This window comes from Martes martes, assembly GCF_963455335.1.
Source record: "Martes martes genome assembly, chromosome: 18".
Lineage (NCBI taxonomy): Eukaryota > Metazoa > Chordata > Mammalia > Carnivora > Mustelidae > Martes > Martes martes.
Window position 1 is genome coordinate 356,475 of NC_137906.1, and position 15,880 is coordinate 372,354.

The following is a 15,880-nucleotide window of genomic DNA, read 5'->3' on the forward strand; positions in this document are numbered from 1 at the left end:
CTCAAGAGAAAGCCCATTCCTGCCAGGTTGTGCCCCCTGCCCGGCCCAGGTCCGCCCCTCGTGCGTCCCCACTCTGCTCTGCTGCCCCCACCCCCATCCTGCCAGGCCTCCACACGGGGCGGCGAACCTTCCTCCAGATCACACATTCCTCTGACCGCGGCTGAGGGCTACGCGTCTGCGCAGGCCCACTCGCGCTCGGTTCGGTCAGGCCTGTCACGTTCTGCTGACAGGTGGGGTCCTCTGCAATTCAGTTTGGTCGTTTCTTGACATCAGGATTAGCAGCAACCTGACAGAACTCCACACGGTTTCCTTCAGGCACTCCTCACTCAACTCGCCCAGCCTCTGTGACTAACTCAACGCCAGTGTGGGGGTAAATCTTGGGAAGATGTCTTATCTTGAGTTGACGCAAGCCAGAGAAAAGGACCCAAAGGCTCTTCGACCACTTTGTGTTAATCATTTACAGAGACAACTATTTTTAGATCTCAGGAGACTAGGTACTAAAAAGTCCACCACTCTATTTTTGGTTCTGTTTTTCTTAATTTAGAATGAAATGATAAGGATAAAGTCCTACCTGAAAGGGACACATTTGATATTCCGGACACTTACTACACAGCATGCGTTTCCTGCTAGTCTCAGAAAACAGCATTCATTCATAGGAATGAAGTGCTTTAACACAGGCACACTCTCAAACCTCCCCGAGCCTCAGTCCCCTAACTAGTAAAAGCGAGAAGATAATGTATGAAGAAACACTTTACCAAATATAAAAACACAGGGGCGCCTGGGAGGCTCAGTCCATTAAGTGTCTGCCTTCAGCTCAGGCCATGATCCCAGGGTCCTTGGATCAAGTCCCACACTGGGCTCCCTGCTCAGCAGGGAGCCTGGTTCTCCCTCTGCCCCCCCCCTGCCCCCGGCTCCTGCGCTCTCCGTGTCTCTCCACTGCACACGCACACTCTCTCAAAAAATAAAATCATATATATGTGTGTGTATACATTAAAATTTTGGTCACAGCTACAAGAGCTGTCTTACTATTTCTGGTATTATTTGGGGAACTGAAGCTGGACCTGGAGCTCACACCTGGGCTGAGGTGGCAGGAACCAGGTCATAAAGTTCTAAACCATTCTCCTCCTTAGGTTTGCAAAATGTCAGCGGACGTACTGAGACTGAAGTTGTTTTCTTCGTTTTGGTTTTTCGCAATGCTACCTAGTGTTCTTGTTTAACTTCCACCAAGCTCACAGAGTTCCAAGTCAGCCGTCTAAAACGAAAACACAACCGGAGAAAGCGGCGCATACGTACGGCGGGAGGGCAGGCTTCCATGTCCGTGACGCCGTCTCCAATCATGATTATTTTCTGAAAGTGAAACTTTTCCTTTAAAAGTTTAATAACTTTTCCTTTCCCACCAGATTCGGCAGTTGGCTGCATCTCATCAAAACCTGCATATTCACCTTAAAAAAGCAGTTAAAACAGTGTCAGTGACCCACAGAAGTATACCGGTAGGGCCAGCTTTGTGCACAGATGATACCCTCCCTTAAATGTCACCGAGAAAGCTAAAAATGGCCCTCAGTAAAGTGACACAGCCTGGACGTCCACAGCTCCCCCCCGCCCGCCCACGGACAACGTCTGCCTTTAGAGCGCAGGCCCCTCTTGTCGAGGCGCTCAGGTCATCAACACTTGGGGTCCATCGGTTTCACCCTCTAAGCTGTCAGAGCTGTAATTCTCAAACCTCGCTGAGGGGGCAGAACACCACGAAACAGTAATATATCGAAGTTTTTAAAAAGTTAATATATAATTTCATCTAAGAGGAGATTCCAACTCAGATTTCATCTATGTTCTTTCTGACAGTAATTCTCACACTCCCTGTCTACGTTGTTTAACAATCTCCACCTGTAGACCCTTCAAAAATGTTCCACCAACACATTTACTTTTTTTAAATTAACCTTATTTGGTTATAAGGCTGTCAGCCACCGTGGCCATCAAGAGAGCCCTCCTGAGATGGCGGGCGTGCGGCTGCGGCCCTGCGATGCCAAGAGAAGGACCGGCAGGCCCTTCAGAGCCGGGACAGAGCAGCCACTCGCGGCCAACATGCCCTCCTTCCTGAGCCTAAACTGGTTCAAATACAGAAGAGAGCTCAAAAAACGGAACCATAACACATAACAAAACAAGTCACCTGGGTACACAGGAATCAAGTGCAGGCACTTATATACCGAGAGAGATTAGATGGACACTAAAGCCAGGAGAGATGATGGCCTAAGTCTACTTCACAGAGCAAAGGATCCCAAGGAGCAAAAGACACCAGTAGAGAATCCTTCATCTCAAAAAAAAAAATAGAGGGTATGATGCAAAGTGAAATAAGTCAATCAGAGAAAGATAATTACCATATGATTTCACTCCTATGTAGAATTAAAAAACAAATCAGAGGATCATAGGGGAAGGGAGGGAAAAATAAAATAAGACAAAGTCAGAGAGGGAGACAAACATAAGAGACACTTCACTCTAGGAAACAAACAGGGTTGCTGGAGGGGAGGTTGGCAGGGGAGATGCGGTAACTGAGTGATGGGCATTAAGGAGGGCACTGGGTGTAAAAAAAGAACACTGGGTGTTCTTTTTCTTTTTAAGATTTTATTTATTTATTTGACAGAGAGAGATCACAAGTAGGCAGAGAGGCAGGCAGAGAGAGAAGGGGGGAAGCAGGCTCCCTGCTGAGCAGAGAGCCCGATGTGGAGCTCGATCCCAGGACCCTGAGATCATGACCTGAGCCAAAGGCAGAGGCTTAACCCACTGAGCCACCCAGGCGCCCCTACGCTGGGTGTTCTATGCAACTGATGAATCACTGAACTCTACCTCTGAAACGAATAATACACTATATGTTAATTAATTGAATTTAAATTAAATTAAATCAATTAAAAAGGAGAGAATCCTTCATCTCAATGTTTAACTCTGAGGCTGCCTTACTTAAGCTGCATTCCAACAGACATTACATAAGATACCGAACACTAAAACTGACAAGAAAGGGAAAATGGTACCATTCAATTCTTACCATTAAAGTAGAACTTCAGCCTATTGGCAAAAACATTGGTCGACGGGATATTGAGCTTTGAAGCAACATGCTCTACGATGCTCCTAAAGCCACCAGATATTAGGAAAACCTGAACATTTCGCTCCTGAAGGCGACTTACTAGCTCCCTGCAAAAAGAAATATAAAACGCCAAAATCACTACTAAACATGAAACATGAAAAGGAAACTAAGATACATTTTCTTGTTCGCAAAGCATTTGCCCAAATACATTGAAAAGGTATATTGCTTGGTTAATTATAATGTTTTTATGTATTTTTTAAAAGATTTTATTTATTTATTTGAGAGAGAGTGAGAGCTACAGAGAGACAGAGAGAGCATATACAGAGGGAGAGGGAAAGGAAGAGACTCCCCACTGAGCAGGGAGCCCGATGCGGGGCTCAATCCCAGGTCCCTGGGATCGTGACCTGAGCTGAAGACAGATGCTTAACTGCTGAGTCACCCAGGCCCCTCATATGTTTTTCTAAATGCACTCAGAAATTAATAGGTGGGGGAACCTGGGTGGCTCAGTCATTAAGCATCTGCCTTCAGCTCAGGTCATGATCCCACGGACATGGGATCGAGGCCCAGATCAGGCTCCCTGCTCAGTCGGAAGCCTGCTTCTCCCTCTCCCACTCCCCCTGCTTGTGTTCTTTCTCTCTTTGTGTCTCTCAAATAAATAAAATCTTTAAAAAAAAATAAAGTTTAGGAAAGAAAAAAGGAAATTAATAGGTGGGGCTGGACTGCTTAAGAAACCATCCCACAACTCGATCTGCCCATGAACCTAGAAACAAAAAATGAGGAGGAAGCTTCGACTCTCTCTGGGGAGAAAAGGAGGGCAGATGACTTGGGCAGGGCCAACCACTCAGACAGCACCGCACGTAAGAGCTGAAGGAGGCAGGCAGAAGGCAGCGCTAGAGCCATAGTGAGATGCTCCCAAGAGGACAGGCCCCAAAACGCAGGTGCTGACGGAGGGACAGTACCCAGACCAGGGTTCCTCTTACCTTATGCCCGGGGTCAGGTGTGGGGGCTGCTCAGCTAGGAGCCTTTGCACCTGTTCCCTAGAGGGCTGGATCAGAGCTAAACGCTCTGTGAGCGCAGCCTTGAAAGGCACTGCCCCACCCATGGCTCGCCGTGTCCTAGGAGGAAGACCCAACAATCAGACGAGGCAAGTCAGATGTCCCCAAAGTCCGCATCTTACCTCCCTAGCTCCTCCAGTGTCCACCCACGAGGAAGGTGCTGCCTAGAGCCCCACCACACAACCTGCTACAGTGCCACGGCAGCGAGGCCATGGGAATAAACTTACCGAAGTCTGCTTGAGAATCACATTAATATTTTGTGGTCACATCTCACGTCAAATGCAGCTGAACATGAAATGTCCGTGACCTGGTGACTGCCCGCAGCAATGGGGAGGGCAGGAGGGAGGGAAGGGTCTCACCGGCACATAGACTAAGAGACTCTGAACCCAAACTCGCTTTCTAGCAGGCCACTAAGGCCACACAGTCAGCCACGACACAAAGCGCTGGACGACCGGGGATCCCCGCGGATCCCCGCCCCCGCCCCCCATCATCTTCTCTGGTTAGTTATGGTCGTCGTTTCCCTCACTGGGTAAGAGCCTGTCACTCATGTTTATTTAGAGGCAACTATTTTCTTCTGCCATAGAGTCTGTATAGATGGATGCCTGGGTGAGGCACACTAGCGAATTCAGCTCTGAGTGACGGGTTTGCTGTCAGGGACTAGAACCCGGGGAATTACGGCCGTGGACCTGCATGTCGCCCAAAGTCCCTCTCTCTTGCAATCCTTTATCACCTCCTAAAGTGAATAATATTCCTACATTTCTGACACAGCAGCCTCAACACCACAGAATTTGGCTAGCTCATCAATCCCTTCTTCTCTGATGACCGTGCTGTCGACGTCAAAGCACACTGCATCTGCGCAACAGAAGAGTTTCCTCAACTCTGAATGGGAGACCATCCTCGGAAGAATCCTCCTCCTACAACAGAAAAAGACAGACGTCTTTAAACACGCATCACCGCAGAAAGATCCAACTGGGCCTACTAATGCCAATGTACTCTGATCCGTATCAAAGTCAGCATATTCCACATAAACGTGGACTCACGGGCTCATTCGTTGTTGTTGTTGTTGTTGTTGTTGTTAACACAAAGTAAGCACCATCTAAACGTCAGGCTCTTGGAATACAAAGATGAGCAGGGCCAAACTCTGCTCCCAGGAACTCAGTCTGGTGAAGGCACCAACTTACAAATATATATCACGTTCAACCAATATTCGACTATTTTTGACCTGACCATGACTGCAGAAAGGCAAGCGCTGACGTGGAAATGTGCCCAAGATACTAAAGATACTACAGGCACACAGAGAAGGTGACTGAGCTTGCCCATGAGACAGGGCTTCCAGGGGGACAGAAACTCAACCCAAATCTTGAAGGGTAAGGGGCCCGAGTGGGTTCTCCAAGGGCGGGGCCCCAGTTTGGTGGGTGCTGGGAGTAGGGGGCAGGGAGGTGGAGGCCAGAAGAGAGGATAATGACAGCAGAGAAAAGAGCAGAGCCCAAGGCAAGGAATAAGAATGATGGATGACATTCTGGAAACTGCCCACTGGAGTCCAGCTGCCAGGCAGCGCACCAAGGGGGGGCTCTGGGCCAGGCTGACGGGTTTGGATTTTAACATCTAGGTAGTGGAAAATCCTGAAAGGCTTTTTGCCATGGAAGAGAGGTCAGAGCTGAACAGCACATTTGTCAGTCAGTCACACAGGGGGTATGGCCTGACGGAAGTCACCAGAGAGCAGAGAGAGGGGGAAAGAGGGGGGCTGAGGACAGATCTCGCAGGAGCAGATCGGGAGCCTGGGAAGGAAAAGGAAAAGGAGGTCGAGACTCACAGGAAGAGACTGAGAGACCACAGAGCTGCACAGCGATGGAGGACAGGTTTGAAAGGGATGTCGTGGGTTTTTATTTTTTAAGAAAATCACTGGACTAGAATCTTGAGGATAAATGGGATCCTAAAGGCTCCCCAGACCCGTCTCTCATCAAATATGCCCCGTATGAGGCCACACAGATGATGCAAATAATCTGTATTTAGAACAGACACTGCTGAAAACAAACCCCAAGGAGCTGCAGACCTGGCAGAAGGGTCCAAGGCAAAGCTGACCTGGGGGAAGAAATGTTTTACTTTAAAAAAAAAAATATTTTATTTATTTATTTGACAGAGATCACAAGTAGTCAGAGAGGCAGGCAGAGAGAGGGGGAAGCAGGCTCCCTGCTGAGCAGAGAGCCCGATGTGGGGCTCGATCCCAGGACCCTGGGATCATGACCTGAGCCAAAGGCAGAGGCTTAACCCTCTGAGCCACCCAGGTGCCCCACATTTTACATTTTTAACGCTTTTACGCCAGGGGGAGGAAAACTATAGCCGGTAGGCCAAATCAGCCTGTTTTTGTACAGTCTGTAAAGTAAGACCAAGTTGTTTTGGTTTTGGGGTTTTTGTATTGTTTTTCAAGTAGTCTCCACACCAGCACGGAGCCCAACACAGGGCTTGAATTCACAACCCCGAGATCAAGACCTGAGCTGCGATGAAGAGCGGGACACTTCACCCACTGAGCCCCAGCCCCAGGCACGTCTATGTTTTAAATAATTGAAAAAAAAACCAATAGAATAAAACTTTGCGACACACAGAAACTGCATGGGTTTCACATTCAGTGTCCATAATTAAAGTTTCAGAAGAACACAGCCACGTTCACTCGCTTACGCGTCCACAGCTGCTCTCGCACAGCACAGCAGGTGGGCCGCTGCAGCAGACACCGTGAGGCCTGCAAAGCGTAAAATATTTACCATCTGGCCTGTCAGAAAAACTGCAGACCCCTGTTTGGAACCCTTATAAAAGAGGGCTCTTAATGGGAAACTGAAGTTTCACTGGAGACCCACTGACAAGGGGGAAAGAGAAGACAGTCCGTGAACCCAGTAAGATAACGGAGTATTAAACTCTAAACTAACATCAGCCTCAATGTGAATGAAGTTTCCGTTAAACAGACTGAGCTCCTTTGCAGGTTGCTTCTCTTCCATTCTCTTAATGTTGCAATGACCACAGTCCACCCCTGGTCTTCTCCAACCATATTCACTCCCTCGATGGAATTCATCCGGGCTCATGGCTTGAAATGTCGTCTCTGGGATAGGAACTCCCAGATGTGTACCTGGAGCCCACTCCTCTCTCCCAAACTCTCAACTCCAACCACCTACCTGACCTGACTCACATGTCTGGGAAACACCCCAAACGCAAGCCTAAAACTGAACTCCTGGTCTTCTCGTCCCACCAAAACTGCCATTCTCGCATTTACCTAAAAGTAAATGGCAACCTTGAGGATCCCATTTACCCCCAAGATTCTAGTCCAGTGATTTTCTTAAAAAATAAAAACCCGTTCTCTCCCTTCATGGCCCATGTCCAAAATTCACATCCAATCATTCAGGAAAATATGTTGGCTCTATCTTTGAAGTCTAACCAAAATCAAGGGGCTCCTGGGTCGCTCAGTGGGTTAAGCCTCTGCCTTCGGCTCAGGTCATGGTCTCAGGGTCCTGGGATCGAGCCCCGCATCGGGCTCCCTGCTCAGCGGGGAACCTGCTTCCCCCTCTCTGCCTGCCTCTCTGCCTGCTTGTAATCTCTCTCTCCGTCAAATAAATAAATAAATCTTTAAACTCTAACCAAAATCTGACCACTTCTCACCCTATGCACTGCTATAGTTCTAGCCTGAGTTACCAATGTTTCTTGCCAAGACTGTACCAAGAACTACATAAAAGGTCTCCCACCCTGGTTTTTGTTCTCAACGTAATAGCCAAAGTAATCATTGTAAGCAAAAGCCTAATCCTATCACACTTCTAGCTCAAAATCCTTCAATAGCTCCTCCTTTTATTAAGAGTAAAAGCCAAAGTTCTTACAATTACGAATAGGGTCTGCCCCCTACACGGATAATACCACCACCACCACCACCACCACCACCACCACCACCACCATGCCCTCCCCATCAAATCTCTGACCTCATTTCCTACTCATCTCCCCCTTGCTCAACCACACTGGTCCTCCAGCCGCTGCTCCGGAAATGCACTGAACAGGCCCCCCACTCAGGGCCTCTGCTCCAGCTCTGTCTCGGTGGGAATGCTCTTTACTTGGATACCCAAGTCGCCAATCCCTTATCAAGAGTTTGCCCAAACAACACTGTGTGTCAGTCATACGTCAATTTTAAAAAATGAAATTTTAAAAAACAAGTTTTCCCAAGAATCACCTTTTTCCATGAGCCAACCTTGACCGCCCTGTTTATGACTGCAACCTCTCCCTCCTTATCCTTAACCCAACCTTACTAATATTCCTCACTATGCTTTTTCTTTTTTCTGTAACATCTATCATTTTCTAACATATGATAAAATAGGCTCATTATGTTTATTATGTATTGTCTATCTGTCCTCATTAGGATGCAAATTTCACAAGCATAGGATCTTTATCAGCTTTGTTCACTATTCATATGACTGAGAACGGTACCCAGCATATAGTACAGCTTAATAATATTTGTTGAATTAAGTGAATGAATAAAGCTTGAATGCCATCTTCACTATAAAGTCTTTCCTGACTCCCTGGGGCTGGAAGAAATTTCTCCCTAGAACTTCCGCAGTACTTTGGGTAGACCTGTTTTCAATATATAAAACTCACAATATTCTTACTTATCTTAAACCTATTTATATGTATGTCACCTCTACTCCTGGACTGTAAGCTCTTTATACTAAGATCCAAAATTTTTCGAAACACTCATTTTGAGCCTCTTCTGAGGAGATGCTCAAATAATTTCTGAAGGTTGAATGAATAAATGAAATGATATAGTTGTGAATTACATACCCACAACTATTTTTTTAATTTTATTGTAGAGAATTTCAAATACATACAAAAGAGAATGAATACATGAATTCCACATATACATCAACCTGCTTCAACAATCATAGCAAATCGTGCTTCATCAATGGCCCCAGAAAGCATTCCGTACCTCTTCCAACAAGGGGGGATTCCCACACATCTGAGCAATTCTTAGACACTAGCATGGGGCCCCCTATAATTCAGCTCAGTTCTGACACTATCCACCCAGATAGCATGAGATTCCATAGGTTAGGGGTTCAGTTCCACAAGACTGAGCCCTCCCTCCCTGCACACACACACACACACACACACAACACCTCAGTCCAGGTTGTCACCTGTGCTTCAGACCAACTGGCTCCAACAACCTCCCCCTTGGGTTTAACTAATTAGCTAGAGCGGCTCATAGAACTCAGAGAAATGTTTTATTTACTAGATCACTGGTGTATTATAAAAGGGTAGAACTCAGATGGAAGAGATGTATAGGACAGGACAAGTTATGTGGGAAGAAGCACAGAGCTTCCATACTCTCTCTGAGTATGTCATTCTCCATGTGCAAGCCATGTGCTCACGAACACAACCCCGAAGCTCTCCAAACACGATCCTTTGGGGTTTTAGTCATTACAAAGCATGACGGATTAAATCACTGGCTACTGGTGACTGAGCTAGATCACTAGTCCCTCTCTGCACCCCAGGGGTGAGAGTGGTAGGACTAAGTCACCAAGGTTGGTTCTGTTGGAACAAGAAACACCTTTATCACTCTCATCATAGGAAATTCCAAGAGTTTGAAGAGCTTTGTGCCAGAGATGATCAAATATATTTCTTATTATAAATAAATCACAATTTCACATCTAAACACTTCCACATTCTCTCACGATTTCAAAGCAAATGATATCATTTCATCCAAGATATTTCAGTATATATTTCTAAAAGGTAAAGGCGTTTCTTTTTAACATGGCCATTACGTTTCAATTTTAAATATACTACTGTACCTGCCTGGATTCAGGTTTGGCTTCTGAGGATTCTAGAATCAAATCAAGTTAAGATCTTATTCATATTAGACCTAATTATGCCCTTGCTAATCCATTCCCCATCATTAGCTTATCAATTAACATGACATCTCTGTTATTCAATTAATTTATGCCCTCCATGATTTGGATCCTCTCTATTTCACCAACCTATCACCTGTTGCTCTTCTCCCCCAAGACAACACACACACACACACACACAAACACACACACACACACACACAACTTATGTTCAAGATATACAGAAGATGTCTTGTTCCTTAAATATGTCATGGTTTTTTAAACCTCTATGCCTTTTTTTTTTTAAGATTTTATTTATTTATTTGACAGACAGAGATCACAAGTAGGCAGAGAAACAGGCAGAGAGAGAAGGGGAAGCAGGCTCCCCGCTGAGCAGAGAGCCCGATGCGGGGCTCGATCCCAAGACCCTGAGATCACGACCTGAGCCAAAGGCAGAGGCTTAACCCACTGAGCCACCCAGGTGCCCCAAACCTCTATGCCTTTGCAAATGCTATTCCCTCTACCTGAAATCACCTAATCCCTCATACTCAGTGGGCAAATTCCTATTTATTCTTCAAGATGACTATTAAACAACCTGCCTTATACTACATTATCTCCTTCCTACTCCTTCAGAAAATTAATTAATCACTCCCATTCCTCTCCTTGAGTGAAATATCTTTCATCTTTGTTTCCAGGACCCAGTAGGTATAAAGTAAATGTTTCATAAATTAAATAGAGTTGAATCTAAGAAGTTATTGAGAACTTAGAACTGAGATTATTATTCTCAACAAAACTATTCCAACTTAGAGTGCTATTAGCTTAAAATTAAAATCCTTAACCAGCAATGATGACTATCACCAATGAAACAGAATTGACATCATACATTCTTAAGTTGGAAGAAACCTCATAGCCATCATTTAGGTCTGGCCCCATGCCTTTCTGTAGGAACGATATTAATGTGTCCATTTCACAGATTAATGACCAGAGGAATAAGGAAGTTAAATGACCCAGGTCACACAGCTCCTAAGCGATGGCTAAAAAACTAAAATTCGGATCTCAAATGCATACAGACAACATAAAAGGTGGTGCATAAATTAAGATGTGGATAAACTGAGAGGCAGATAAATTAAGCAGAACTAAACAAGGTTAAACATTGGATAGGAACCTATCTGGACTGAGGAAATGTCAAAGATTGCCATGAAGAATTCAGACCAGGGCGCCTGGGTGGCGCAGTCGGTTAAGCGTCTGTCTTTGGTTCAGGTCATGATGCCAGGGTCCTGGGACTGAGCCCCGTTTTGGGCTCTCCTCTGCTCTCCCTCTCTTTCTATCCCTCTCCCCAGTTGTCCTCTCTCTCAAATAACTGAAATCTTAAAAAAAAAAAAAATTCAGACCAAAGTTCTGCTAGCTGGACAATGCGATGGGTGATGATTCATTAACAGTGAAAGAAGAAAGTCTGCACATTCTTTGGGAGACCAGTGGATAGAAACAAGTTTCATAAATTGTCAAATTTCCACCAAGCCAGGGAATACCAAGGAGCCTCGCATCCCACTCTCTGTGGCTCAGGAACCACCCATGTGGCGCTGGTCCAGAGGGAATCAACGCACTTCACATCACATGGCAAGACAGCTACCCCAGCAAAAGAGCACAGACTGTCTGTCAGCGGAGAAGCAGTGCTTAGCGCAATGCAACCCCCGAGCATGGAGAACGAGTCATATGTAAATGGAGGGAAAGCCAGGAGCTAAAAGAAGAGCTAAAAAAAACCTAAGGAGAGCTAAAATGAAATAAATGGGACAGGCTGAAGGCTGTGCATGAGGCAACACAACAGAACTAAGAACGGGCAAGACTCCTGAGAAGGACTGACAGGCTCCTGAAGCCTCAAAACTCCTAACCCCGAAGCCAGTCCACACTGCCCCCTGCGCCCAGCCTCAGGCCTGGGAAGTACAGACCGGGCATCATCGCCAAGAGGCGGTCAGTCTCACTGAGATGACCACACCAGTCATTATTGTTCATGGCTGAAAAGCCAGTGGCTTGAGCTTCTCCCCAACCACAGACAAAACAAATAGCTTCAACCAGACCATCAGCCTCAAATATGGAAGGAAACACACATTTCCTCAAGTAAAGTGAGGGCTGACTTCCATATCCCCAGATGAACACGAGTCCTGACTTCTGACTCAGAATGGCCGACACCTCCCAGGGTGCACTAGGGTGGTACCAAAGGCAGAGAAAATACGATGTTTGAGACAAAAGTGGCACTGAATTTTCTGGGAAGGCGGAATCTTTCTCCACACCCTCCCTAGGAGACAGAGCTGGATTACAGAACCTTAACTTTGCCCACAAAATGCTCATGTCAGGGGATATGCCCTCCACCCCAGGGTTACACAGGTTTCAGCTCCCTGCTCACACTCAGAACAACCGGCCTGAGCCACCCCTCGCCCTTCCCAGCCCACACCGGGAAATGCCCTGCCTCCTTGTTCACTGCCGGTTGCCTTTTTTCTCAGCTCTCCACCAGGAGCCACTCATAATTCAGTCAAAATTCTCATGTCTACAAGGGGGGAAAATCTGGTAAGTTCAGGTGCTTCCAAGTAAATTGCGAACCTTAGAATTTCACACACACACACACAAAACTCCTCGCTAGAGAACGGACTCTGGATCCCTCACATGTGGCCCTGGGAGGGGGACAGGACAGGAGGCGGAAGAAGTCCTGGTGGGAGGGTATGTGCTTTGACATGGCAGCTCCCAGGCCCAGTCCGACCGCCGAGCCCCTCCCTTCCGCGGGTCGGAACAGGTCCCCCACCCGCCCGGCGCCCAGCTGGTCTGCCTGGGGGAAAGAAAGGGCCGAGTGGTGAGGAAGCCTCTGCCGACGACCCCTTCTCCACCCCAGCTCCAAAAGTACAAAAGCAAGTTTTCCCTCAGGGCCAGGCTTAGGGGTCTGATTTTAGATAAGAGGGAAAAACCCCTTCACCCAGAATCTCTTTGAACTCCTTCATCTCTGTACTTCGTGAGAGGCGTCCAAAACCGCTTCAGCAGCTTACTCTTTGTCAGGAACGACCTCTTACCTTCACCTGTGTAAGAACAAACGCTGGTACAGAGATTGTGGAGATCAAGCACGTCCAAGAGAATAAACCTTACCAGGCTTAGCTGGATGTCACCTTGCGGGGGAGCGGTGAGTCCGCTTCAGGTCCTCCGGGCACTGCAACAAGGCACAAATGCAGCCTGAGAAGCTTTTGGGTCAGAGGAGAGTCAAGGAGCCTCTGGTAACTAGGCCTAGGGTTCCCAGTCAATGCACTTATAGTGTATTTTATGACTCAAAAAAAATATAGCTGTTCTGGAGAACCTGAGATTTTATGGATCCCACATACAAGACAGCAGACAGTTTTATTCAGGTGAGGAGGAAACTGGTAATGATAAATGACAGCAACAAAGGACAAACCAGACTCACGTTTCTCCAGTGCGGGATTCCTGGGAAATAACGCTCTTCTCTCCCTGCTTCTTCCCCGAATAAAAATGCAGCATAAAGCTCTGACTACAAATCTCTTTACAAGAGACCTTGAGAGTTCTGCAAGATGAGAGCCTAGAAGGAGAGGAAACGAACATCAAGGTCCAGACACAAGAGAAGAAAGAAACTGTCTAGCTTCCCTCTCCCCGCCAGTAGGACTGGTACGAAGAAGGGTCAGATGCAAAGTTCCCTAAGACTGCTTCCCTTGCGAAACACTTGACTTCTGCCTCCTTTCCACACTGCAGAGGAGTAAACACATTATTTTCTCTGGCTTTGATTCTGCAAAAGCTTCAGGTCTGACAGGAAATCACCTAACCCAATTAGCAGAATGCCAACGAGAGGGAAGGGGGAAAGGATCCACTGAGAGAACAAAACGCCGACAGAGCGCTGACTCAGGTATATCCCAGACTCTGCAAAACAGATCCTGCTGTCTTCAAAAGGAGTAGACACGGTGGCCAACACGCCAAGAACAGTCACCGAAGAGTTCCATTGCCCAATATCGAGGGAACACAGCCAACAATTTTGAATTAATATCCTCATAATTAAAACTGTAAGTAGAAGTAGATAAAAGTACCAAAACCCAGAAGAAAAAAGATTAAAGAAATAGTTAGGAAGATGAGGTAAGAAAATGCAAAGAGCCTAAAGAGGGAAACCATAATGGGAATAAATAATTCAGAGGGTTCAAAATACAGACCTTGCGTAACCTTTCTCTCATCCAATTTTTGAGTTGGTCTCAAAAGCAAAGAAAAGGAATGTGGCTTCCATCTTGGCCCAGCCTCCCTCCCTGCTCTAAGGAAAGGCAGTTGCCATGTTGGTAGCTGCCCTATGGTGAGGCCCATGTGGCAGAACTGGAAGGGGCCCCCTGGAAACAGCCAGAAAAGAACTGGGGCCTTGATCCAACAACCCTCAAGGAACTGAATCCTGCCCACGATGTTAATGAGCGAGGCAGCAGATCTCCAATAAAGCATTCAAATAAACCGGCCTTGGCCAACGTGACCTCTTGAAAGACCCTAAACCAGAACCACCCAACTAAGCTGCTCCCAGATTTTTAACCCACAGAAACTGTGAAAAAATGAATGTTTGTTTTAAAGCTGCTAAGTTTGGGGTAACGTGTTATACAGCAATAGACAGCTAGAACAACAGCTTTGAGGTAGGCAAAACTTTCTTAAACAAAGCATGAACAATAAAAGGAAAGCATGATAGAATGGACTTCCTCAAGATTAAAAACTTGCACTTGCTCTTCAAAAGATACCATGATGGGGCACGTGGGTGGTGCAGTCAGTTAAGCATCTGACTCTTGATCTCAGCTCAGAACCATGACTCAGGGTGGTGAGATCAAGCCCCACATCAGGCTCCACACTGGGCACAGAGCCTCCTTAAGACTCTCTCTTTCTCCCCCTCTGCCTCTGCCCCTCCCCACCTCTCTAAAACACACACACAAACAAAACAACAAAAGATACCATAATGGAAAAAAAGAAAAAAGAAAAAGAAAAGACAAGCCACAGAACAGGAGAAAATACTTATCATACACGTATTTGACAAAGAACTTGTATCCAGAGTAAAGAACTCTTACAAGTCAGTAATAACACAACTTATTAAAATATGAGCAAAAGACTGGGATAGACATTCCAGAAAACAAGATACGAAAATAAACTGAAAAGAAGAATGACTAAGATGAAAAAGACCGACCACACCAAGTATTGGTGAGGACAGGGAACCGCAGAACCGCGATAGAAGACGGCGCGACCATTCTGGAAAACATTTTAGTGGCTTCTGATACCGTTAAACAGGTTTATCCAAGAGAAACCCAAGAGCACTGTCTTTGTGACAGCCCCAAACCAGAATGTCCATCAGCACATAAATGGCCAACAAACGGCGGGACATCCCTGCGCCGGAACAGTACTCAGCGACCAAAAGGGAGGAATTCGCACCACACGCCAAAATAAGTACCGAAAACGAGATACGGAAGGAAGCCGGACACGAAAGACTGCAGAGAGCACGACTCCGTTTATAGGACACAAACGCTACAAAGACAAAAATCAGGTCATTGGGCTCGGGGGCGGGGCGACCTTGGGAACTCTTCAGGGGAGAGGGAAGTATGACGTCGTGCGGCGATTGTAAGTGCGTAGATAATCTCGAAATTCACCCAAATGGGTGCGTACTGTTGCGTCAAGTTACACCTCACGGCAACACCAGCTTTAGAGAAGTTGCTGGCAAGCATCCAGCTGTCTGAAAACTTCGCCCGTCCCGACGGCTCGAGCTCACCCACGTGACAGCGAGGGCAGCGAGACCGCACCGAGCACGCACCAGCATTCAGACGTCCTGGATTTTGTCATCTCCTCCCCGGACCCTCACGCCCGCCCCGGTCGGTCCAACACCGGACGAGCAACTCCGCGCGGCGCCCGTGGAC

At 46.7% G+C, this 15,880-nt stretch overlaps 2 protein-coding genes across 7 annotated transcripts in view; both read right to left on the reverse strand.

Annotated features, from left to right (window-relative positions):
* The window catches only part of SEPTIN14 (septin 14), a gene marked incomplete at both ends in the record, with an annotated part of 375,063 nt that overhangs the window by 254,332 nt on the left and 104,851 nt on the right, over positions 1-15,880 (reverse strand). The window lies entirely within an intron of this gene.
* PSPH (phosphoserine phosphatase) overlaps positions 1-15,880 on the reverse strand; it is a 42,075-nt gene that overhangs the window by 1,358 nt on the left and 24,837 nt on the right. For 3 of the 6 annotated variants that reach the window (XM_080830911.1, XM_080830912.1, XM_080830910.1), the window contains 5 exons: positions 13,414-13,545; positions 4,884-5,042; positions 4,054-4,188; positions 3,035-3,180; positions 1,294-1,442 (listed from right to left, as the gene is read on the reverse strand). In XM_080830911.1, the coding sequence (XP_080687037.1) occupies positions 1,294-1,442; positions 3,035-3,180; positions 4,054-4,188; positions 4,884-5,042; positions 13,414-13,487 (663 nt within the window). In that variant the 5' untranslated portion in view covers positions 13,488-13,545. Of the gene's footprint in view, positions 1-1,293; positions 1,443-3,034; positions 3,181-4,053; positions 4,189-4,883; positions 5,043-13,103; positions 13,165-13,413; positions 13,546-15,880 lie in introns of all 6 variants that reach the window. The other 3 variants (XM_080830914.1, XM_080830913.1, XM_080830915.1) reach the window with 2 other exon arrangements.